Source organism: Urocampus carinirostris, chromosome 10, assembly GCF_059441175.1.
Source record: "Urocampus carinirostris isolate Australia breed hairy pipefish chromosome 10, RoL_Ucar_1.0, whole genome shotgun sequence".
In the NCBI taxonomy this organism is placed as follows: domain Eukaryota; kingdom Metazoa; phylum Chordata; class Actinopteri; order Syngnathiformes; family Syngnathidae; genus Urocampus; species Urocampus carinirostris.
Genome location: NC_142358.1, coordinates 28562262 through 28587259, shown reverse-complemented (window position 1 = coordinate 28587259; position 24998 = coordinate 28562262). Strand labels below are relative to the sequence as shown.

The 24998-nt window shown below is 37.1% G+C and overlaps 1 protein-coding gene across 2 annotated transcripts; it reads right to left on the bottom strand.

Annotated features, from left to right (window-relative positions):
• Positions 1-4633: 4633 nt before the first annotated feature.
• On the bottom strand, positions 4634-24725 carry LOC148358600 (porphobilinogen deaminase-like). 2 transcript variants are annotated; one of them, XM_088345757.1, is made up of 14 exons: positions 24536-24725; positions 21664-21717; positions 20486-20558; positions 19497-19546; positions 16809-16864; positions 16462-16539; positions 15150-15227; positions 15001-15076; positions 12878-12991; positions 10098-10136; positions 9879-9998; positions 6364-6417; positions 5941-6027; positions 4634-4864 (listed from the first exon to the last, which is right to left on the bottom strand). In XM_088345757.1, the coding sequence occupies exons 1-14, from the start codon at positions 24557-24559 to the stop codon at positions 4691-4693; spliced, it is 1077 nt and encodes a 358-aa protein (XP_088201883.1). In that variant the 5' UTR covers positions 24560-24725; the 3' UTR covers positions 4634-4690. The 2 variants fall into 2 exon arrangements, with proteins under 2 accessions (XP_088201883.1, XP_088201884.1); XM_088345758.1 differs by having other exon boundaries at positions 5947-6027.
• Positions 24726-24998: the final 273 nt, after the last annotated feature.

The following is a 24998-nucleotide window of genomic DNA, read 5'->3' as shown; positions in this document are numbered from 1 at the left end:
CTCTATTTAAGTCATCTAACAGATGAAATATTCCAGAGAAACGATGAGTACCTGGTTAAAAATTTACTGACAGCAGGCAAAAAAGTAAGATGGCATAAACTACAGGTAGAACTCCCCATTGTGGAGCAGTAGGTCTGCACTGTGGAGGAAATATGTTTAATGGAGAGGACCATATTTCGCATAAGAATAAAGGAGACCCAATTTATGGACAAATGGAAAAAACTGATAGACTATAGGGAAAACCACTCATAAACAATGAAGACTGGACTTTGAAGAAAAACTTGGAAGATATTCCCCAACACAGCAATGTTTTATTAATTTATTTATTTTAGATTTTTGTTTTTTTCCCCCTCTTTATCCTTTGTTTGTTGTGTGTTCAAAACAGACAAAAAGCACAACAAAAATTTAGTTCAAAAAATGAGCAAAAAATATAAGCCTCTAGGACAACAATTTATTTTCATGTTTTAAATAGACTCCACATTAGCACCAGGGTAAACGAATAAAGAAATTATAAAAGAAAACCATTTTAATAGCTTCTCGTTGTAACAATAAGTACTGTGAAAACGGCACACATAAATTTAAAGCTGAACTTTAAGGGACAAGGCAAACTAAATGACTAAGTCTAACAAAATGGAATCCAAACGTATTGTGTGATTGTGAAGAATGGCAGAATGACAGCATCTAAATTGGGGGTCTCAAACTTGCAGCCCGGGAACAAAGATAGATTGCGGCCCCCGCCTCCATGTGGAAGTTTAAGAGAACATGTGTATTATTTAGCACATCGAGTGCTAAAAGAACATGATTTCATTGAATAAAAACAATGGTGACTGAAAGAATACATGAACTATGATATAAATGTGCATTTTTTTAAATACTCAGAGTGAAAAATTGCTATTTGTTTCACTTAGAGGAACAAATCAATCAATATTGAAAATTGTTTTGGTTTTTTTACCTCTAGGAGGTGCCAAATAATGCACACTGTCCCTTTAATGTGCAACTAGTGTACCTTGCTATACAACACTTAAAAGGGTAAGTTAGAAAAAATCTACACTGGATCCCAGCACCTATTTAAATGAATATTTTACACTTCTAGGCTGCAAGGCACGATTTTGGCCAGATTCCTTTTGAAGTTTGCAGTCATTTGCAGGTTTAACTTCTTAACTTCATTGTGAATCGTATCTGCCCTCGTTTTCAACTTTGGCAATGGCCGCTTTCAGACAATAGCCATTTTCAGCAATTCGATGCTCAATAAATATGCTTTCGTGACATCCTGCGAGTAAATATAACTACGACATACTCTTTAGCGGAAGGTTGGAATAAGGTTAGTTTTCAATACAGTGGTGCCTCTTTATCCGAGCACTTCTAAACAGGCAAAAGTTGATAAAGAGTTCCCTCTTCACGGTTAAGGGGGACCAGAACCACCCGCGAAAAGCCACAAAGTAGAGAGAGAAAGATAAAGTGAGAGAGAAAGTGAGAGAGAGAGAGAGAGAGAGAGAGAGAGATAAAGTGAGAGAGAGAGAGAAACTCAGTACTATTTTAAATTAGTTGATCAAAGCCCTGCCGATGGAACGAAAGCATGAAAGGAAGAAGGAAGGGAAGGAGGAAAGACTAAAAGACTGAATGAAAGAAAGACTAAAATAAAGAAAGATTGAAAGAAAGACTAAAAGAAAGACTGAAACACTGAAAGCCCTGCTGACTGAAAGACTGAAAGCCCTGCCAACTGAAAGAATGAAAGGAAGAAAGAAGGAAACACTGAAAGAAAGAATGAAGGAAACACTGAAAGAAAGACTAAAAGACTGAAAGAAAGACTGAAAGCCCTGCCGACTGAAAGAAAGACTGAAATAAAGAAAGACTGAAAGAAATAAAGACTGAAAGACTGTAAGCCCTGCCGACTATAAGACTGAAAGGAAGAAAGATGGAAAGAAAGACTAAAAGGAAGGAATAAGGTAAGAGAAAAACAAAGAAAGGGAAAGCATACGAAAGAAGAAAAAAATAAATAAATTAAATGAAATAGAAAGGGAGAAAGAAAGAGAGTGGGAGAGAGCGAGCGAGAAAGAGAGAGATATACATCACTTTGGTGGGATGACGAAGGTGAAGGACACTGAGGCTAGGTTCACACTGCAGTGCTCAATGTTAAATTCCGATTATTTGGTGAATTCCGATGTTTTTGTGAGATCATTCATATTTCGACCTAAATGCGACTTGATCTTCCAGTGCAAACGCCGAAACTGTCACGGATGCGGGGCACTCATGTTTGCGGAAGTACTCATGGATGATAACAGCGGAGCATTGTCGCCCCTAATATGAATTAAATCCAAAACTTTGTTTTCCTTCGTTAAATGCTGTTTGTGTAGTGGGATTTGAATGTAAATTAGAGCTGCAACAACAAATCGATAAAACTGATTAAAGTCGACGATTAAAAGCCTGGGCAACTAACTAGATTGTGGAGTCGTTGCGTCACACGATTTCTGCGTCATTCAGCATGTAGCAGAGCCAGTGACGTCACACGCAGCAAGAGTCGGCGAGCATAACAGAACGAGGTGGAGTGCGAAATAAGGTGCTATTTTTAAAGGGAATGGTAAAAGCAACTCATGAAACATGACAGACACGGATACAACATTTAGATCGAAGTCCGCAAATACAAAAACAAAAGTGCGTCACTTGCAAGCTTTGCAAAATTGGTATGGAACGGGAGCACCACAATGGTGAGGCAGCAATCAAAACCAAAAGGTGGAGTCACGGACGAGGATGAAGGGAGCTCAGTGAAAGAGTAAGCCACTACATTATTTGTTTTTAATTCATTTTTTATTTGCGTTTTTAAGTGAGGAAACGTAATGTTGCCTATGGTAGCTCGCTAATGTTAGCATTTGCTTGTTGGATGATTAATGACTGCACGTTTTTATTTCAGTTAAATCATCTTAAGCACTGTTTAATTGTGCCCCATTAAAAAAAAACTCCACTTCCACACAATTGTAGTAATACTGAGCATTAAGTTTAAATTTTCTGGAAAATTCTGAGTGATTATTGTGTCCTTGTTGATTGTGTCATAATACATACTATTTGTTCTTATCTCATAAGAAAACAGCAAACAGTGAGAAGCTTCATGATGAGAAAGATACATCATGCACGCCACAGCAAGCAGCTGTCATCACTGAGAGCATCCTCAACATGATCCTCATTGATATGCTCACATTTTTGCATTGCAATGCAAAGTTCTCAAAGAAGAAAATGTGAGGGAGTTAGAGGACAAGGGTGATAGTGGTTCCTTTTTTTGCACTTTATAAAAAAGTACACATTTGCAGCTGTATGGCATACATTTGTATGTGTTTTGTTTGTTTTTTGACAAGCACAGGTGTTTTTATTGGTTAATGTAGTAGAATATTCAGTTTTGTGCACTGTTTTCTTATTTGTCCACAAAATTTCATTATTTGAATAAAGAAGAGGAATTTATGGTGATTTTATCGCCCGATTTATTGATTAATCAAAAAAATAATCAAATATTAAACACCTAATGTAAATACGACTAGGGGATACTATCTATTTAAGAATGAACTCAAGCAACATGTTTTGAATCATTGAAGCGCTGATGACTGTTCTGTGACAAAATAAGTGTTCATTTTCCATGAATGCGTGATTTGATGACACTCAAGTGTTTTTGTCCGCTGTGGTTGTTTATTTTCCAGCTTCCTCCCGCCTGGTTGAAGGCTTAATAGTGACGTCTGCCTATCGATAACATGCAGGTCACATGAATGCGCTTTGAACTTTCACACAGAAGTCGCATTCTAAAAGATAGGATATGTATCGGATTTAGGACCGCATATCAATGTGGCCTGGGATTTTTGCCGCTCAAACTGACTCCAACAGATCGGATACAGGTCACGTCAGTGCAAAAAAAAAAAAATCAAATTTCCTTGCAGTGGGAACCTCGCATAACTATACTTAGCGAGATGTAGAACGCAGAGCAGGTGCCACAATACAGTATTCAAGACACTATGATATGAATTGGCATCGGAGATCTTAGGTCAGGGCTGCTGGATGATTTTTTTTTCCCACCAACGAGTGAACCAGTGATAACTGAAGTGAAAGGTCCCTGTATAAGAGGCTACCAATAGAAACAGCTCGAGACCACTCAACACCTGCAATAGGTTGGTCCAAATCTCGCATGCGGCTTCTGCTTTCCGCAGCATTTTGATCACATCTCTTAAATAGTATTTTATGGCAACTCCTTTTTGTGACTGTGACCTTAGCCATGTGTTTCAGAAAGGGAAACAGCAAGGGGTCTGAAAAAAGGAGAATGATAACAAAAGAAAAACTTGAGAGCTGTGTGAGTGACCAAGCAAAGGAGGACAATCTGAAAGCAGCGAGTGCCGATAACAAAGCCGCGTAAAAAAATATGCAGCTCACTCTGATACTTTAGGGAAGCGAGGAAAGGGCCAATTAGTTTTTAATTTTTAAATTAAGGGGAAATTTGCTCGGTACACAAGTAATAGGAGCTAGGATCACAATCCTGGAACGAGTCAACCTCGTATGAAGAGGTACCACTGTATTCGTAACGTCGACAAATATTTTACTAAAACCAGCTCATAGGTACAAATTGTCTACACCTTCAAATCTAGATGAAGTGAAATCATCCTTCTAAAGGCAACTGTTATGAACCTGTCCGATTCCAAAATACTCTGACGAGTAGCCATTATCTGGCATCGTTGAGCTGTCGGGCTACCGTCAGAATCTCTTTGGCTCCTTTGTTCAAGAGAAGGTTACCCAGGTCCACCCCCAGACGCTCGGCGCTGTCCTGAGAGCCCCCGGAAATCTTGATGGCCGTCACCCCCACTCGCTGCATCTGCTCGTCCACTTCCTCCTGATTCTGAAGGACGAAACCGGTTACAATGGGTCAAGCAGAGGAAAAGCTAGAGTCTAAAACCCGATTAACTCAATTGTGGCATGTTTAAAGTATTATTTTACATAAGTTAGAATGAGAGCATGCACTGTTTTTTCTTCAGTTTATATTTGCAAGAATCTTGGCATTAGTAGGACAGAAAAAAAACAAGGTTTTTGTGGAGCCCTTCCACTCGCGAACTGAGCCTTTCTCTTTCTGCGGCGTTTTTGCCTACGTTTTCACAAAGATTAGATCATTACGTCAGAAAAAAACAGATGAAAAACCGTGTTTAGTTATCCTGATGGTGAATTATTTTTTACTGTTTTTGAGAGTTCTATATACTTTAATCAAAACACGCACTCTTGGATTTATCATCTACTCAAGAAGCTTGAATAAAACACAAAACAATAATAAGAAAATAAAACAAACACAACTAGAAGTTGAGAACTTAAACTGGAACCATTCGGATAGACAACAACGTTCGCTTGATGATTACGTTGTTGCATTTTGATAAAATTGCCCTTTTTTCATCACACCAATACCAATACCTAGCAACAACGAGATGTTCTGCGAAGTTCTGTTTTGATGAGGATGACGGCCCAGTCTTTATGTCCTCTGCTTTAGAGCAATGAGGAATGCCGGTAGGCTTGAGACCTAGGATATGCCCTCTTGCTGGCCTAATTCAGACTCCCTTGCGAGGTGAGACGTGTACTAGCTCTTGGTATCGGTCTCCTCGGAGGGCGGACCCCCAGTGGTGGAGTTGTCACAGCAAACTTTGATGCGCAAAAGCAAGCTAACGCCCGCCTCCCCAACCTCACAGTCCACCAGTATCAGTCAGATAACATATCTATGTGACTGACTTAAAAACAGTATTCACTTGACATGTTTTGACATTGTTTGATTACTTTCAGACGTTGTAAAACGAAATTCTGACCAAACATTAAATACTCTACATCAATGTGGCAAAAAAAAGTATTTTCACATTGTCTTAGCCAACGCATGATGGTTAGCCAAGTACATATGTAAAACATTTTACGGTCTAATAACGGGGTAAAAACCTTTACCTTTACCGTAGGTGCGATGCTTGTCTGCATAGTTTCTTTCAGATATTCGGATCCGTCCAGACTGTACACAGCTCCCGTTAAGTACAACTGTGCACGCACACCAAAGAAGAACATCCATTATGTGTGGATCTGCTCGCTATATTCATAAAGTTTTCACAGTCAAAATCATCATCTCAGGTATGTAATCATCTTTTCTTGAACAGTGGCCCCTCTCCATAGGAGATTAAGTCCTTAATGGATCGAGCTCATATCTAGAATTTTTCGTATCTTGAACAGATTTTTCCCATAAGAATTAATTGAAAACCAGTTAATCCGTTTGGAAAATCATCCAAGCTAATCCTAACTAGTTATCTAAACACATCTTTTTGATCCCAATATTATATTTTCAATTATGATAAGTTAAACATTTAAATATGACGGTACCTGCAAGTCTTTGATTTCTGAGTGCACACCCACGGGTACGCTGCAGCCTCCCTCCTGCAAAAAACACTTGCGTGAGCCGGGAAGTTATCTTGCATGTGCATATCAAATGTGGCCAAGGGCTACTGCCATCATCTGGTTGAATGGTGAATTATATATTTTTCTTAATATATTTGATACAGCGGTCAACATTACTGGCGGGCCACATATTGTTAATTTTTTGACAGAGGCCGCGGGCCTGTATAAATATAATGACGGGCCGTAACTGGCCCTGGACTTTGGACATGCCTGACCTATACAACCTTGTAGTGGTAAGATTAGCCTAGAAAATCCAGCCCAATCCGACCAGCCCTCGGGTATGTAAGCCCGAACCCGACCGATAAACTTGATTGGAGGGACGTGAAGTAACCCGATGCTTTACTTCGATGCCAAAGTGCGCGCCTTAACACCAAAGCACGTGCTTCAACGCCAAAGCACATGCTCCGTACGCAGCTTCAGGTTTATTTCGGGCTGAGTCCCTCAAATCAAGTGTGCACTTCGAAGTGCAGCGCCAAAATTAACACTTCGGTGCGCATTTCCACCAAGTGCAGCGAAATGAAATCGAGTGAAATGGCACCAAAAAGAAAACCGTATTCTGCAGATTACAAGCTGTAAATAATGAAATATTTGGCCGAAAATCAGAGAGAAAGTTTGTAAAGCTTGCAAGATATTGACAAGAAGCGTAAATAACATCTGACGTAAGCCACGTAGAGGTGGAAAGACGAAGCGGGGCATCTTTTACAGTGACACAGAGGATGAAAATTTCTTTGGATTTACTGATTTGGAGTTAAACTGATAGTTTGGTAAGCGTGTACTTTATGATAGAGTTATCTGAATAATAGAACTTCAGCGCAAAAGAGCACATTCCAGTGCCAAACTGCAGCGCCAAAGTCTGTTTCTCAAGTAAAAGTACTGTTACTTGAGAAAAATAATAAGTAGAATATAATAAGCGGTACTTGAGTAAAAGTAATTGCATGCTGAGCAGATCCTCCACGATGGGGAGACAAACAAAAAAAGGCGAAAGAAGCCAAACAGGACCTAACCTAATGATTGACATTTTAAGCCTGAACCCGGGCCCAAAATCTTACGTCTACAACCTTGGAAAAAAAATCGAGCACTTTTTGTGGGACTTAAGTAACTATCTGACCCCGGTTTCCTCTAAATAATTTTCAATGTTACATTGTTAATTCATCTTAAACAAAGTGTATTACTTTTATTTAAATTATGTTTATTTTGTCTTCGATTAGCGTATTTGGAATTGGAGTAATCCAAAAGTAATTCAAAGAAACAAGATACATTACCGAGATATTATGGATTCGGATTGAGAAACTGATTATTTTTCAACAAGCAACTAGTAACTAAAATCGGATTCGATTTTTTTAAGGAACCTTCCCAAACCATATGTTCGTTATATGTTCACATCACATATTGGTAAGTCGTTTTTTAGTGTGTTCAGGCCAAAGCAGTTAATGTAGTGCTAAAACGCCACCTGCTGGCGTCTTGTAGACCAAAGTACAGACGCTGCCCTGCTTACGAACGAGACAGGTCCCGGATGATCATTCGTAAGTGAATTTGTTCGTAAGTTGCTTCAGTGCTATATTTTGTATGTTTAAAGTTTGTATAAGTATGTTTAAGGCTTGTATAAGTAAGCTGTATTGTTTTGTACTAAAAAAAAAAACATTACATAAAATAATATCCTTTATAAAGATAAATTAAGTTAAGTTTAACTTACTTTTGGAAGATGAGCTCCAAAAGTTAGGCGTCTCACTCCTCTGTGGTGAAAAGTAGCCGAAAAAAAATGGTGATCCAACCATTTTCTCAACCGCATCAAGCTTTCTTATTCCACTTTAATTTCAAAAGAAACGGCTCGCCTCTTCTTTACACTTTACACTAACCATATTGAATGGATGCACAAGATATTAAACAATAAAAATGTCAAAGTTCTTAGCGCGCTGGAGATACAGTATAGAATGTTTACACACGAATTAGGAAGAGGAAGCTGATTTTTTTTTTTTTTTTACTCCTGACCTCTCACAGCGCCACACGCCTGTAGCGGCGGAAAGAAGCACGACAGCAATGTCCTGTACTCGAAAAAAGGTGCACACAATACAAAATCTAACTTACAGCAATGTCCGGATATTTTTCGACATCCCGAAAAAAAATGTTCGTATCTACCCTTTTTTGCAAGTCGAATGGTCGTAAGTAGGGGAGCGTCTGTATCAAATTAAGTTAGGACTTCACCAGTAGTTTTTAAAATTGAACATCACTAAGTAAAACACAAAAAAAAATACCTAGGTTATGTAACAGGGAAAAAAGAAATAGGTTTAATATTAGGAGTGTGACAAAAAACTTGAATAACTTATGGATCGTGATTTTATTTTTGGCAGTTTTTAAAATCATTGTTTCTCCCCGGAATATATTTTTGTGATGCGGGAAAGAGAAAAATAGTGGAAAATAGAGGAAGAAAGCGGGCAACGAGAACTAAGGCCAGCGCTCATAAATCTAAGAATCCAATCTCAATTGAAATAAATGTCAGCTTCCGGAGTGACTGACACAGACTGATATGCATTGTTTTAACAAAATTCATGGTTTATTGTTCCAGAAGTGTGATTTAAGTTGCTTGTTTTTTAGGAAAGAAAATTAAATTGCAATCATCAATTGTATTGAATCGCAATACTTGTCAATCGCAATTATCGAGAATTATGATATAAATCGAATCGGCCCCCTTAGTATTGCGATACTATCGAATCGTGACCAAAGCATATCATCCCACCCTAATTCAATGCCACCAAAATCCTGCAATTAGAATATTTTTTTTTCAATTAAAATTGAGCAACATGCACTAAACAGCGAGTATGGAATGTTCATTAGCGGTTTATTTTTAAATTTTAATCTTCTGGATTAGTAGAAAATCAATATTTTATTATATCAAGCGATTCACATTTCTGTGAATGATTCCAAAATAAAGTATATATAATTGTAATTGTGATATCATGAATGTGGATGAGGTTTTCTTCAACTCTAGGATGAAAATGGTGAAAGTAAGAAAAGGACTGTTTCAAATAAAGTCCGAATGCCAAGGCAAACCTCAAAACATATGGAAGAGTAAGAAATGATTTGAGCACATCTTAGAATTTCACAAACTATCACTACCTTGAAGCTTCAGAATTAAAATAAAACCTATATCAATACAAATGTTTTTTTTTCAATTCCTAAAAACAATTCAGATAAATAAAAACTTTTTTTGCGTACCACTAGTGGTTTTTATACCTTTATCCTAATATTTATTTTGCATATCATCCAACAATTAACCATTACAACTCAATTTAATAGGTGAAAGAAATTAGTGCCTATGGATCATTTGAGGATTAAAAAAAAAATCTATTCAAATTAAAGTTCAACTAGCGCCACATTAAAGAGAGATTCACTGTACATTGGAGATAGTGAGTAGAAATCTAAGTGTTCCGGAGTATACGTACCAAATGCTTGAGAAAAGCTCGTTCTGCTATGCAGCGCAGAACCGTGTCAGTGTCGTTCAGCACGGACAGCATCTCCAGAATGTCCGTGTCTTTGGCTCGAACTTCGACGGCGAGAGCTCCCTGAGCAACGAAAAAAATAAAGAAATAACTATTTGATAAAAACACCCCTTTACAAATGGTGCTTTCCCTGCAAAGTCAAGACAAAGAGGTTTTTGCTACCTGTCCGACCGCATACAGGCAATCATCGGGCTCCAGAATCTAAAATAAACAAAAAAATGTTGGATGGCATTAGTTGTTTTCTATCTTTCTTACAAGGCTTTTATTTTACATCCCTCCCCCCAGAGGTAGGAAGCTGCGTCGTTGCTGTTATGGACTTTTTGGACTATTGTACAGGCTTGAGGCGTTATTGCTGTCATTCACTCTGTGGACAAATTTCAACATATTATACCTATTGTTTTCTTTTATTGATGTTCACTATGTTTAGTGTACTGTTACCCAATGCTAAATGTATTGCAGCCTGGTCATCCTGGAAGGGGAATTACCACTTGTGAGGCCCTTTCTCACGGTTTCATATTTTCCTCATGCTGAGGTTTTGAGTTTTTCCTTGCCCGCATGTTGGTTTAAGATCAGGGGATGGTGTAATTGTAACCTGTGCAGTCCTTTGAGACACTTAGTGATTAAGGGCTATTCAAATGAATGTGACTTGATTTGACCCCAAAAAAACAAGATACTAGAGAAAAAAAGACTTGTAAAAAGTGGGAGTATAACTTAAGCATAATGTTTTTAGCCTATAAACTGCTTTTCCTGTCACAAAATAAGATTTGGATTTGAATACAGTGAACCTTTGCTACAGCATGGTCTTGCTACTTCAATGATTTGCATTGTGCATTCTTTTCTGCATTCTGATAAGTTAAACACGCTCCACTTTAAGTTCACATTAATGGTTAAAATAGTGATTCGACAGTAAAGTGGTTATTTGTAAAAATAAAAACAAAAAACACGTTTATACAGTACTTATATTTATCAAACCAAAAAAGGCTTTCGGTCTTTGGTTTGAGTGTATAATAGAGTAGTGTTTCTTAACTTTTTTGAACAGAAGCAGACTTTTTTCATTTAACAATATCAAGGCACACTGTCCATTGAAAATGTTTAAAGATTAATTACTGGCACTGTTGTAGAATTCAACATTGGAGAATTTGTCGGTTCGATAGATAAGTAGATAAGGGAACAGATAAACAGAAGCCAGCGTGGAGGGAGAGACGTTTATTGCAACGAAGTTTCTCTCAGAGAACGGTGAACATGACAATGGTTTTAAGCAGTAGTGACGATTACGCTGGATTGGATACACCCCAAAAGGCGGTCCTGTATCACGTATGAGTACGTGACCAGTCCCGTGTACGCCGTATGAGTACGTGATACAGGACCGCCTTTTGGGGTGTATCCAATCCAGCGTAATCGTCACTACTGCTTAAAACCATTGTCATGTTCACCGTTCTCTGAGAGAAACTTCGTTGCAATAAACGTCTCTCCCTCCACGCTGGCTTCTGTTTATCTGTTCCCTTATCTACTTATCTATCGAACCGACAAATTCTCCAATGTTGAATTCTACAACAAATCAATGGCGCCCAACGTGGGGCCATTGATTTGTTGTAGAATTCAACATTGGAGAATTTGTCGGTTCGATAGATAAGTAGATAAGGGAACAGATAAACAGAAGCCAGCGTGGAGGGAGAGACGTTTATTGCAACGAAGTTTCTCTCAGAGAACGGTGAACATGACAATGGTTTTAAGCAGTAGTGACGATTACGCTGGATTGGATACACCCCAAAAGGCGGTCCTGTATCACGTATGAGTACGTGACCAGTCCCGTGTACGCCGTATGAGTACGTGACCGTTCCTTGCACGCCGTCTGGCAACGGTATCTTCAAGGTAAACTCTAATCGTCTGGTAACGGTATCTTCAACCGAGGTCACCCCGACCTTTTCCCACAAGCAAGTAATGTATTGTAAGTTAATGTAGACATGTATGCAAATCTATTTCTATATATGCAAGTGCAAATGCTTTTGAGGATTTGCCACAACAGCACCGGTTTCATGTTTTTTTTAAAGCTTAAATCATAAAGTTGCTCTTGTCAATTGTTGTGACTGTAGCTTTTTGGTTAAACAAATATTTTGACCTGCTTTTCAAGATTTTGTATTTTTTTGTATCTCGTATTTTGAGGAAAATAGAATACTTCGTTATCTGCCTTAGGAACACACATTTTTACAACATTCTAACCTTATTCTGTTTGTTAAATAATTGGAAGAAAATATCTAACCAAAATATGTGCAAGTTTATTACTTTATTGGAATTATTCTTTTAATTTTGCAGTGTAATCTTAAACACCTTTATCAAACGAAATAAGTTATTATGTTTCTCTGGGCTTCCTCTTGAGCAGATAACATTTAAAAGAAAATAATGGTTATCTGCTGCCACCTATTGATATGGATGAATGTTACAGTTACTTGGGTGACCACTGGAAGAAAGCAAAAATACAGAACGACGGCATTCTTTTTGGGAAAAATAAAATTGGGTGGCAAAACAGACAAGGCCTCCCAGCATACTGCTTAAAAAACACCATAATAGAATATTGGTATTTAATTGTATTATAATTGTGAAAACAAAGGTGGCTAATTTATGGACTTCCCCTATCACGGATTCTTTTTGGAACATCTCATCTCATCTCTCATCTCATTAACTGCACCGCTTATCCTCAGTAGGGTCGCCGGGGTCCTGGAGCCCATCCCAGCAATCATCGGGCAGTGGGCAGGGGACACCCTGAACTGGTTGCCAGCCAGTCGCAGGGCTTTTTGGAACATAAGCCCGGCAATAAACGACGGTTTACAGTCCATGATTTCGGCAGTAATAACAACCGGACCAATACAGTGTACTTGGTTAGTTTCCCGCAGAACACTCATTGAAATTATTCCAAAACAAAGAGACAAAACACACAATGGTACCTGGCTGATTCGGTTTTCCCAACCCATCCTCTTCAAACCAGCTGCAGCAAGGATGATGGCAGCAAAATCATCCTTTTCGTCCAGTTTCTTCAGCCTTGTGTTCAAATTTCCACGCTAAAAATTGCAGCTAAGGAAACACAACTGAAACACGACAGTCCATTCCCTACTGTAGGTCACGTTCAAAATTAGCTTTTGTTATGCACCCTAACCTAGCAAAATATACGTATATATGTCATTTGACCGTAAAAATCATTTAAAATCATTTAAAATAAAGACCTTTATGTCTATTGACGATCAAAAATGCCAAAACAAAATAAATACATAAATAACAACTTATATACAAATATATTGCAGAAATTTAAGGTACACTGTGTAACATTTGACCACCAGAGGTGGTTGCATTGTGTTGTGCAGCCATAAACAAGTGCTACGAAGCACAAGTAGAATACAAACTACAGAGTCTCATAGTGACCATATCCTGCCATTTTTCTTCTCGTTTCTTTCCCATATTGTGGCAACTAAATACACATTTCTTGAGCCACAAGTATTACAAGTAAAAATGCACAATTATATGATAGTTCATGTATTTTTGCCTATTATTGAAAAAATATATATTTTATCTTAATGATTTTGATTGATTTGGTCCCCTTATGGAAATTCATTTTCACCGTCTGTACTGGGGGTTCAGTCAGTGCTTTTGCAGCAGAGCGTGCAGCACCAAATAACCAATGGTATTCCCAAGTGGTCTCCCATTCAGGCCCAACCCTGTTTAGAATAGAATAAAATAGAATATACCTTTATTGTCATTGTTACAAAATGGGTTAACATATTGTGACAACGAAATTGGGCTTCCCGAGATTGGGCGTTCTCAGGTTGGTATGGCCGTAAACGGGTCAATGACCTTAGTTTGTTTTTACCACAAGGAGGTGTTTAATAAAACGAGTAAAAATGACCCTTTAAATGTAATAAATTGAAATAGATAATACAGTATGTCACAAAATTGAGCACACCCCTCACGTTTCTGCAGAAATGTCATTATAATGTTTAATAGAACATCACTGAAGAGACAAAAGAAGTCCTTGGCTTACTGGAAAGATATCCCTGGTCTGAAAAGACACAGATTAATTTATTTGTCTGAGATGGTGTAAGGCATGTGTGAGAAGTACAAACACGTTTGTGTCGTGCTTAAAGTCGAGCATTGTGTTGGGAATGTCATGGTTTGGGGCTGCATGAGTGCATCTGGAATTGGGGACTTGAATTTCATTTAGGGAAACAGAAATTCAAAAATGTACTGTGAAAAACTGGGGCAGAGAAAGATCCACTCCATCCAAAAACTTGGTCGCAGGGAAATGTACCACCCTGACAATGACCTCAAATACACTTCTAAGAGGACCAAGGCTTTTCTAAATGGGCTAAGGATAAAGGGGATGGACTGGCCAAGTATGTCTTTAGATCCAAACCCAATAGAACATATTTGAGGCATCCTCAAGTTCAAGGTGGAGAAGCACAAGTTTTAAAACACCCCCCCAGCTTGGATGAGTGGAAGAGCATTCCAGTGGCAATTTGTGAGGCTCTGGTGAAATCCATGTCCAGAAGAATTTAAGTGGTTCAGCAAAATCATGGTGGCCATACAAAATATTGAACTTCGGGAACTTTTACTTAAGAGTGAAGTCACTTTTGCTACCAGGGATTTAGCTACTACTTGCAATATTAAGAGTTTTTTTAAGGGAAAAAATACATTTACACGGCTATATAAGCTTACCACAGATTACCTTCCATTGTGCCAAAGCCATGTTTCTTCAGTGTCATTCAATTAAACGTTATGATAAATGCGAGGGTTGTACTTACTTTTGTGACATAGTATGTACTAATATTAGTATATAACAATTTAGTTTTTTTCCTGAAATTTGACTTTCCATTTCTAGTTTTTCAATGATAACACAACAACAATAAGGTGGCTTCTGTCATGAGGACTGATGTCTTGAAATAACGGCGGTTTTTAGGCCCTTCATACACCTGGTCTCCATAAAGCATTTTTTTTACTTGAAAGTGTCAAAAAAAAATCTAAAAGATTACTTTAACTGTCAAAGGTGATGTTATAATTCAGTCTCAAAAAAAGATACGATATCTTTAAACTCTAAGTGGGGGAATCTCCTCTTCAACTGAGCGCTACGGCGGAGTGAACTGGTGCCTATCACACTGAAAAGACAAACAAACATAGCATGATTTATTCACACTTATTATAGCTACTGAGTTAAGCGAATGGGCGTACCTTTTTTCTGGAAGAGAATCTAACGTTTTCCCTAAATGTTTGGGATGTAGCACTACAGCATCATGAGGGTTCTCCCTCCTGAGGTAAAAAACACAAAGTGAAATCAAAAAACGCGATTGCTGTAGAAGAGGTTGCTGAAAAAATATTATTTGAGTTGGAAAAATGTCCCGTAAATACTAGCATATAAGCCTGGATCGTAAATAAGCTGATACTCTAAGACTGCTTTATAAAAAAGCCACATACTCTTCTTTGTAACAGCAGGTTTGGTGTAATTTCTTGTTTTGAAGCGATAACATTGTCCAAGAATCACCTTTGTCTTAAAAATGGCACTCTTAAATGCTGTGTGTATTTCAAAAGTAATAAAATCATCAAAATTCAGCACAGATTTACTATAAATTCAGTGGCTTGGTGCCTAATAGGTTTCCTGTTGTATTTTTGTTCCGCTAAAAACGCTGCAGCCCACGGTTCGCTACTGGTAAAACAGAGCCAAAATATTGCATGAAAGCCGACTGCGTGATTTCTGTATTGCAAAACCCTTTTCCAACTGTCCAAAGCAAACAATTTATTTTACCTAATGAGAAAAAAAATCCTTATCCACCACATCCAGCTGTTTTCAAATATGCAAATATGCTAATTAACTAACTACGTATAGCTTCTTCTAAATGTGAGAATTTTTCAAGCAACATGTTTTTCTCTGGTTTCTGCACAACTCAAGGGTCAAATTGTAAACTTCACATTATTACAATAAGAAGCCAATTTTATCCATCAACTAAATTGTTATTAAACAATTTTTCATTGCACTATTATGAGAACTTATGCCAGTCTCAAAGCACTACATTGTAAATATTTTTGCACATTGTGTTTATCCCAAAATTCTTTTCAGCTTATTTTACTCTATCAAATCTTGATTAAGTGTTTTTCCTGCAGCGTCATGTTTAATCTTGTTGGAAACAATGTTCACCAAGTTAATATTAATGACAATTGAGACAATTCTAATTCTAACTCATTCCTTATTTATTCAGCTTGTCTAAAGATTTTGGAACTGTCCAGCAACGAGGCTGGGGAATAAACTTTCAAGGGTGGGTCATTAATCACACCAAAATCTTGTAAAACAAAAGATAGTCTTGCAGTAAGGTATTAAAGATTGTTAAAAAACTGAAAAAAACTGACCTCAATGTTCTGGGTAAACTAAAGTTATTATTTTTTTTCAATGGCCTTTCCATCAGTCTGTTTTTTTGTACAGGCCCCTCATAAGACAAAAAATTTGACAACCTAAAGCAATTACGCACACACTGAAAGAAGTGTTACTCACTTGAGCACGGCTGCAATGGTGAATCCATTAGGAAGCGTAGTGGGAAGGTCTTTCAGTGAATGGACGACGAGATCAACCCTATGACACATAGAAGGACATAGCCATGTTCACATAGATGGTCTGCTTGCGAAATAATGCAACCATTCACAAGCATCATCCTGCTTTGAAGACCTCGGCTTCATCTAAAGATGTGGGCGGCATGAAAGGCTTTGCAGCTTCAGTGTTTCTCATTCATCCATATACTTCTTTGAAACGTATTTTCATTCAGTTTCTTCTGTCTCCTCTGTGTGCAAGCTATTGGGCGAGTTGTAACTGATGCAAAGAATGTGCTATGCACTACTACTCACATGTTTTTTTCCAGAGCAGTCTCCAACTCTTTGGTGAACAAACTTTTTTCTCCAATCTGTTCGTAACAACAAAAAAATAGTTTATTATTTTATTATATCATTTTATTTATTAAACAGCCACGATTACACCACTTGTGCTAGTGTTTCACAATGGAAATATGGAACTTGTCCTCAAAGTGGCACCTGTCAAACACTGAATTCAGTCTCCCCTTTAAGTTTCCCAAAGGATTACTGTATTTTTCAGATTGTAAGGCACACCCAGAAACGCCAAACTGGCAAAAATTGCGCATCATAATCCGGTACCCCTAATATGCAGTAAAAATAGGGAATATGCTCCATATTTGTACCGTTATTGGTCCGTCTGTACATTTTATTGCTGACCACATTTGCATACAAATGGTGGAAATGGGGATCGAACCGGATTACAATGGTGAGAGCACCGAAAATAGGGACATTGAATGCAACAGGAGTCAAACCCGGATCCCAGCAGGGGAGTGTAGGATTCTATCCACAACACCAGGTATACAGACAACAATAGAAAAGGCATTAGCGTTTATTGCATTATCACACTTTTTAGTCACTGTACAAGATATGTTAAAGTAGAGAGAAGGTTCTTTCACTTTTTCTCAGCTCAAACATTGGAAGTGACACACGTTTTGAATATGTGTGGCCATGCATTAAATTATGTATTTCAGGACGCCCAACTAACATCCCGCAATGCCCTTCTCTTCATTCGGTTCAGAATGACCAAAATACCTCCCACAATGCTGTCCTCTTCATGCAATTCAGAATCTCGTGCGCTTCGTAAAGACTTTGCAAATCGGTTTTACCACGGACCGATTTACAGGGTTTCTTCACCTTTTTCGTAGCCAAATTAAAGCACTTAGGACTTTCAAAGCATATTTTACAAATTCCCCTTTATTGTACCATGAAAACAAAAAAATCCGGTGTGAATCCTGTATTTTGTAGAGCCTCAAATATAATTTTAATTTTTTACGTGCGATTTTTAACCTTGCGTGTGCGTTTATAAAGACGTATGATTTTTAGATTTTGAGTAAATTGCAAATATATTTTAGGTTTTGGGACAAATCTCTCCCCAAATCAGTGTTGGGAAAATGACAGCAATATGTTACTTGCACGAAGCTCTTCCATTACAATTTACTGTATTTTCCGGACAATAAGTCTCAACAGCCAAAAAATACATAATTAATGAAAAAATTATACATAAGTGACACCCTGAGTATAAGTCGCATTTTTGGGGGACATTTATTTGTTAAAACCCAAAACCTAAAAAATACATGTCATCTTGAAAGATAATTTGAAATAAAAATAAAATAGAGAACAGGCTGAATAAGTGTACGGTATTCTAACGTTTCCATTGTGGAGTGGTTAGCACATTCGCCTATCATGCGAAAGGTCCCCGGTTTGAAACTGGGTGGAAACATTATCTAGCCTGGGATGGGCTGTACTTGCCCAAGGGACACCACAGGAAATGGTGCCCCGACGACGCTAGTAGTTAAGGGATCCAATAAACCATACTAACTTTAAACGTATGTACATATCTTTAACACGCTCGAATACATCAGTAACGAAGTAACAAAGTTTTTCAGATAAAAGCATAAAGAACATGTTTGCTAAATAAACAGCTTCACTCCAAATGTATAAATCAACTTCAAAGTCACTTTTACCGGTATACGACTCCTCCAACTCGGGAGGAAAACAATAAGCGGCTTCCTCATTCCACTTCAAATTGGCCATCCACAACAAAGCAAGGTTGAAAATATAAACACAGGCTTGGAGCGCCCTCTTCTGGTTTTGTGTGAAAATAACATGTGAAGTGATATAAAGTATCGGTAACAAATATTTAAAACTCAATGATATAACAATGTGTTAATAATTTCAAATATAAGTCTCACCGCAGTATAAGTCGAACCCCAGCTAAGCTAGGAAAAAAGAAAAAACTACGGCTTATAGTCCGGAAAATACGGTACGACTGGGAAACGCTACCTTAATTCTTTTGCACGGCCTATAATTAATGTCCATAATTGATACGCTATTGTAAATATGTAAAATTTTGTATTGCCCTATTTAGGTGTAGCATACAACTGACCCATTAGCTGTAATGACGCTTAATAAGACAAAGCTGTAAAAACTAACGCCAGCTGCCGTTCATCAACAAGGAAAAAAGAAACGCAATGGCAGAGCGAAGCCACCAGAGAGCAGTGTCAGCGTCATTTTTAAGCAGACTTGTTGAGAAAAGTGGCAACAATTTCAAGCACTTCACCCAAAACTCAAGCACTTTTCAATCCTTCAAAACGCCACATGAAAATGCAAGCATTTTAAAGGATTTCAAGAGAGAACACTGGGTAAATGTCTGACGATATTTCCGTGACCCGGCCCAGTAATAAAATCAACAATTTGGCACTGCGACTAAAAATAGTGTGATGATGAGATAAAACCCAATGCCCTTTTATGTGTCGTCTGTATTCCTAGTGGTCTAGTGGACAGGATCCGGTGCACTGAACGCTACGATCTGGGTTAGATTCCTGTTACATTCAAGGTTATGCAATGGTGATTAGTGATATATACCAACAGTAGTAATTTTAATTCCATGCGCCTTATTATCCGGTATGCCTTATAGTGCTGAAAATATCAAAATATGCACAATGATGAAAGGCCTTAATGTACCTTTGATAAAGCTGTGTCAAGAATTTTGTCCCCAATTGTTGACATGGCCACTGCAAGAGAAAAGATAGTAAAATTGAGAATTAGAAACAAAATAAATATTGACCAATAATACCAATGACAATAATAACAACAACAATGACGATAAGTATAACAGTAATTTGTCAAGGATAATTCATCAGGCCATTCAACCATTTACCTTATCATAATACACTGAACAAAAATCGTTGACACCATTGGCAGATAATGTTGCTTATTTCAAATGTAAATTTTCCAATTTTAAGATTTTAAATCTGGTCAATCTTTACCTAAAAGAAACACAATTGTTTCATCTAGCAGAGGGCAGAACAATCTGCTCATTTTCAGTATTTTTCCTCATCTTGGTGGAACATATTTCTAAAATAAAGTAACACTACCATGTTAGGTTAAAGCTTTAATAGACACTCAGAATAAGGAGAGAAGACATCAATGGATTATGAACTTGCAAGGAGGACTATAAGAAAATTCCATCCCATCCTAATGCCCTCTTCCGAGCACCCTCTTTTTATAAAATCTCCAAGTATACAATAAACAGACCACCCCTGAAGGGTGTGGAATATCCAAGAACACTAACATGATTGGCCAATAGTGACATTGATGTAACAGCCAAAACAATGAACAACATTGGGCAATAATAGTCAAAACAAAAAAAACTGTCATCCTGTGAAATCTCCTCTGCAGGTGTCCAATATTAAAAACAACAAATGAAACATAACATAAAACATAATTAAACAAATTGAATTAAAATGTGAAAAAAAAAAAAAAAGTAAAACTTTTGAAATGCCGATAAAAATCTTCAATTATAACCTCCACGATGCAAAGAAATTGGGTGTTGACAATTTATTTCAACAGGCTTCTGCGTGTTCCAAAGAAGTGAGAATAAAAGCAATAACGTGAACTGAAGGAAGAATATTCAAAAAGGACCAGAAAGCATTCCATGATAAGATTCTTACCAATTTCCAAAACGATTTCAGGGTTTAACTCTTTCAGTTTGTCTGCAACACTGTCCGTCTGGATGCGCGCCAACTACAGAAAAAAAGGCCTTGAATTAGTTTTTAATGAATCATAAAAAAAATGTCAGTATACCTTCTCACGTTTATATTTGGTCCAGTTGAGTGTTGACATTTGTGTGAAATGGGAAAAACAATAATGCACATGAGGGCAAAATAATCCTTATTTGTTTTTGGCACCAGCAATAACGGTTACCTCCGAATTCTAATTTATTAGGACAGGTTAATTTGTGCCTGAACTGGCGTTTATTTTTCAAGCAATGACGAGGATTTCAAATTGTAAGCGTCCAGGCTGTAAATCAAGCAACTGTAGCTCCAAAAGACCTTTAGGTATAAGATACATGTGTTACATGCCTCGAAATATTTGTAGCTCTAAGATCTGATAAGCATGCAACAACATATATACACACCAATTATATAAATATATATATATATATATATATATATATATATGCTTATTTGCAGCTATATCACACAAATAGTTAAAAATAATCATACATTGTGATTCCTGGATTTTTCTTTTTAGTTTATCTCTCTCACAGTGGACATGCACCTACGATGAAAATTTCAGACCCGTTCATGATTTCTACGTGGTAATAACAGCAAAATACCAGCGTGTTCAAATACTTATCCTCTTTAATGTTTATATATATATATATATATATATATATATATATATATATATATATACACATACAAGTCATTAAAAACGAATTGGTCCGTTCCCCTGGATCTTTGTAAAGTATATAAATTAATTCATTATTTGAAAAATAAGGCCCGCATTGGCATTAAAACGTCTTAAATCCAATTTTGGAAAATGTTAAAACTGTGGACACATAAGATTTACATTTGTTTGGACTAAAAATATTTAGGAACGTTCATGAATTGTCCTTTTTATTAATTCACAGATTTACATCCGTGGCGCAAATTGTACATGTATATGTAATTATTTGATTCCTTTATCTGCCTCCCCAAGAATGGTTTATCACCAAGTTAAGCATATGACTCGAACTAACTTTTTTCCTTTTTATATATATATCGTGAATAAAAACATCTGTGCTTTCCTGTATAGGGAAATTGAAATACATTTTCAAAATTCCTAACTCCATGCACTAATATACCTGACTTTTGCGAGTCCCAATCCGGATGAGGCGGCTGACTTTTCCATCTCCTCTCTACAGCAAAAACAAATCAAGGTTGAAACAGTGTCACAATGAAGACACCATACATCTGAATACTTAATCAGTGAAACATAATCTGACTTTACCGTGATATATTTAAACGGTCCTTGTTCCATAACCAGTCTTGTGCAGAAGCAATTGTCCCGTAGCAGACTTACGCTTAATCCGTTTGATCTCAAGGTACTGAACAGTCGTAGTCTTTATTTTTAAGACAAACCCTCATTCACAGAACCTCCACCCCAATTCATCCCTGCTGCCAAGAGATAAGGACCCCTTCCATTGAGTCCGTTATACATTGCAGGGAGGGGCAGCCCAATGTATTAGGTAGGTGTGGTTCTAATTTCATTTATTCATTATGGCAGTGTTTTAAAACACGTGTGCCGAGGCCAAACTGGTGTGCTCTGAGAACTTGTCTAGTTTGCTAGAAATTTCCAAATTTTACCTTCGTATCATGAAAAAAAAACATGCCATTGTTAAGTATCTTTGTTATCTTCCACTGACCAGCCAAATAACTGTAACATGAATCCACATCAGTAGGAGGCAGCAAATAATATTTTTACATACCAATTACCCGCTAATGAGGTAGTAGAGCATATTTAATAACTTAAGATTCCGCTGAAAGACATGTTTATTTTTATAAAGTGTTTTACTTTGCGCTACGAAGGAGAAACCCTCCAATTTTTGTACAATTGTATAACTCAGTGTTTTTCAACCCTTTTTGAACCAAGGTACATTTTTATTTATTAAAAAAAGTTCCAAAGCACATCGTCCGTCGAAAATGTTTGAAAATGAAGTTATGTCAAATATTTCACTGTACTACCTCATAAGCAGATATTTAGTATATAAAAAGAAGAAAATAATACTTAAAATAAAAAAGAATGATGTGCTTTATGTTTTTATTTTTACAGTGCAATCTTAAACCGCTTTGTTAAACAAATTAAGTTATAAAATGTACTGTGCTACCTCATGAGCAGATTAGGATGTAAAAAGTATATAAGAGTCTACTGACACCTACTGGTATGGATGACTATTACAGTTCCTCGTCTGAAGATAGCAAAAATACTGAATAATGGCCTGATTTTTTTGAAAGATAAAATTGGGGATATTCCACCGGCACACTAGACAACGTCTCACGGCACACTAGTGTGCTCCAGCACACTGGTTGAAACACTGTAGTAGAGCATATTTAATAACTTAAGATTCCGCTGAAAAACATTTCTATCTTTATAAAGTGTTTTACTTTGCACTGAAAGGAGAAACCCTCCAATTTTTGTACAATTGTATAATGACAATAGAAGCCATTCACTTATTAAGTCAATAAAAATAATTCAGATCAATAAAAAGCTTGCACGTAATTTTATCTTTGCACCACTGGTAGATATTTTTTTCCTTATATTTTTTTAGAATAACAAGTTAATCACACGGTAAAAGGCAAACTTACGGAAAAATCCTTAACCAAAGTGAATAACCTGTATTACCTCCTAAGCCACGGTGACCACAAATGATAAGAAAAACTTTATATTGTCAATAAAGTCAAGTCATATTTATTTGTAAAGCCCTTCATCACAAAAATTCTCGAAGGGCTGTAAAGAGCACAGCATCAACAAAATAACTAGTAAAATATAACATTAGCCATATAAAATATATTTGTGGGAACAGGTATATTTTAAGCAAAATATGGAAGAAGTAAATATGTTACTTGGTTTACATAGAATCCAAATGCCAATGATAATTTAATTGTCAAGTTCATACTCAGGTAGACAAATATTATTACATTAAGTAGATAAGGCCATTGCCAACGTTAACAAGCACACTGTGAAAAAAATATATATAATATTTTAACTTATTTAGTGACACATTGATTATTTATTCTTGTTTTAGTTATTAATGACACCTGAAGCTATGACCAACTGATGTAATGATCAAACAGAATTCTGTCAAGACAACATGATATCTTAAGCTTTAAAAAACAACAACACAAAACTTGTCCCGATAATTATTTTTCAAACATTTTTGTCGGAAAGTGTGCCTCGAGATAATGAAAAAAAGTGTGCCTTTGCTTAAAAAAGGTTGGAACACACTGCTTTATAGTTTCAAATTTAATATTCTTAATAGAACAAAAATGAAACTGCGACTGGCTGGCAACCAGTTCAGGGTGTCCCCTGCCCACTGCATGAAGATAGCTGGGATGGGCTCACGCAGATAACGGATGGAACAAAAACAATTTCTTAATGCCCTAAAAAGAAAATATAGAAGCATTTGAGAAAAAATCTTTATAGAGTGCATATTTCATTTATTATCTATATTGTAACTTGATCATGCACCAAATTTTAGGAAACACGTGATTAGTTTTGAGAGTATCTTGTATCCCGCATACTTCACAGTTAATGCTCGCATTACGTAGATAAATAACACCATTGCTCAATCTTGAACATATTTGATTATTAATAAAGTCAAGTAAACTGTGTACAGTATTCACATACACTGTATTTAATATTCCCAAAGCACCGTCGATTGTTGGGCGGTACCTCAGGATAGCATTGTCCAATGCTCAGCTTGTAAACGATGACAGACGTCAACATCGGCCAATGAAAACTCTCCCTGCCAAAGTAATGCGGAACTAGTGTTTGCCCGCTGCTATCCGGCAATGAATGTGATACACGCGTGGTGTGAAATTCAAGGATCTTTGTTAATGAATGACGTCCACATTCAAAACATTGTAGACACATTAAGTCTTTCTTTTATTTAATTTTCGCAAATCCCCCTATACTTGCAAAAAAAGAGTGTGGCTAGTGATCATTGGAAAACTCACTGCAGAGATTGCCTCCTCCGTCATGGTGCTGGCCCGGTTATAAGTTGATACTCGAAAATCGGCCGCGTTTAGATGTATGCAGAGTCAATTATGAATCCAAATCCTTGGAAAGTCCTGTGGCCATTTTACATTGCGCCTCCTGAGTAACAAAATGTGACGTCGATAGGGAGTGTCAGGGTCATTTCCGTGTTCTGAGGTTTCTCGGACCTGATTGGTTCTCTGTCGTCAAAACGGAACTTTTTATTGGTGAGATTTTTGGAGCTACTAAATTTGAGGAATTTTCTGCATTGGCTCCCTGTTAGCTTAAGATGTGATTTGAAGGTTCTGTTGGCTTTATACAAAATCATGCATGTACTTGCGCCCTCTTATCTTTCAAAGATAATTTCCCCCTATGTTCTGGTCCAGAGCCCCCACTCTGAAAATGCTGGTCTAATAGTGGTCCCAAGAGCCAAGAAGAGATCCG

Bases quoted from the DNA above. Each gene is read 5' to 3' on its own strand.
- LOC148358600 (XM_088345757.1), bottom strand. From the start codon at position 24,559: ATGACGGAGGAGGCAATCTCTGCA. The intron at 19,547-20,485 runs GTAAGAATCTTA...TTTCTCTTGCAG, and splicing joins TGAAATCGTTTTGGAAATTG to TGGCCATGTCAACAATTGGG. The intron at 6,418-9,878 runs GTACGTATACTC...TGTTTTTTGCAG, and splicing joins GAGCTTTTCTCAAGCATTTG to GAGGGAGGCTGCAGCGTACC.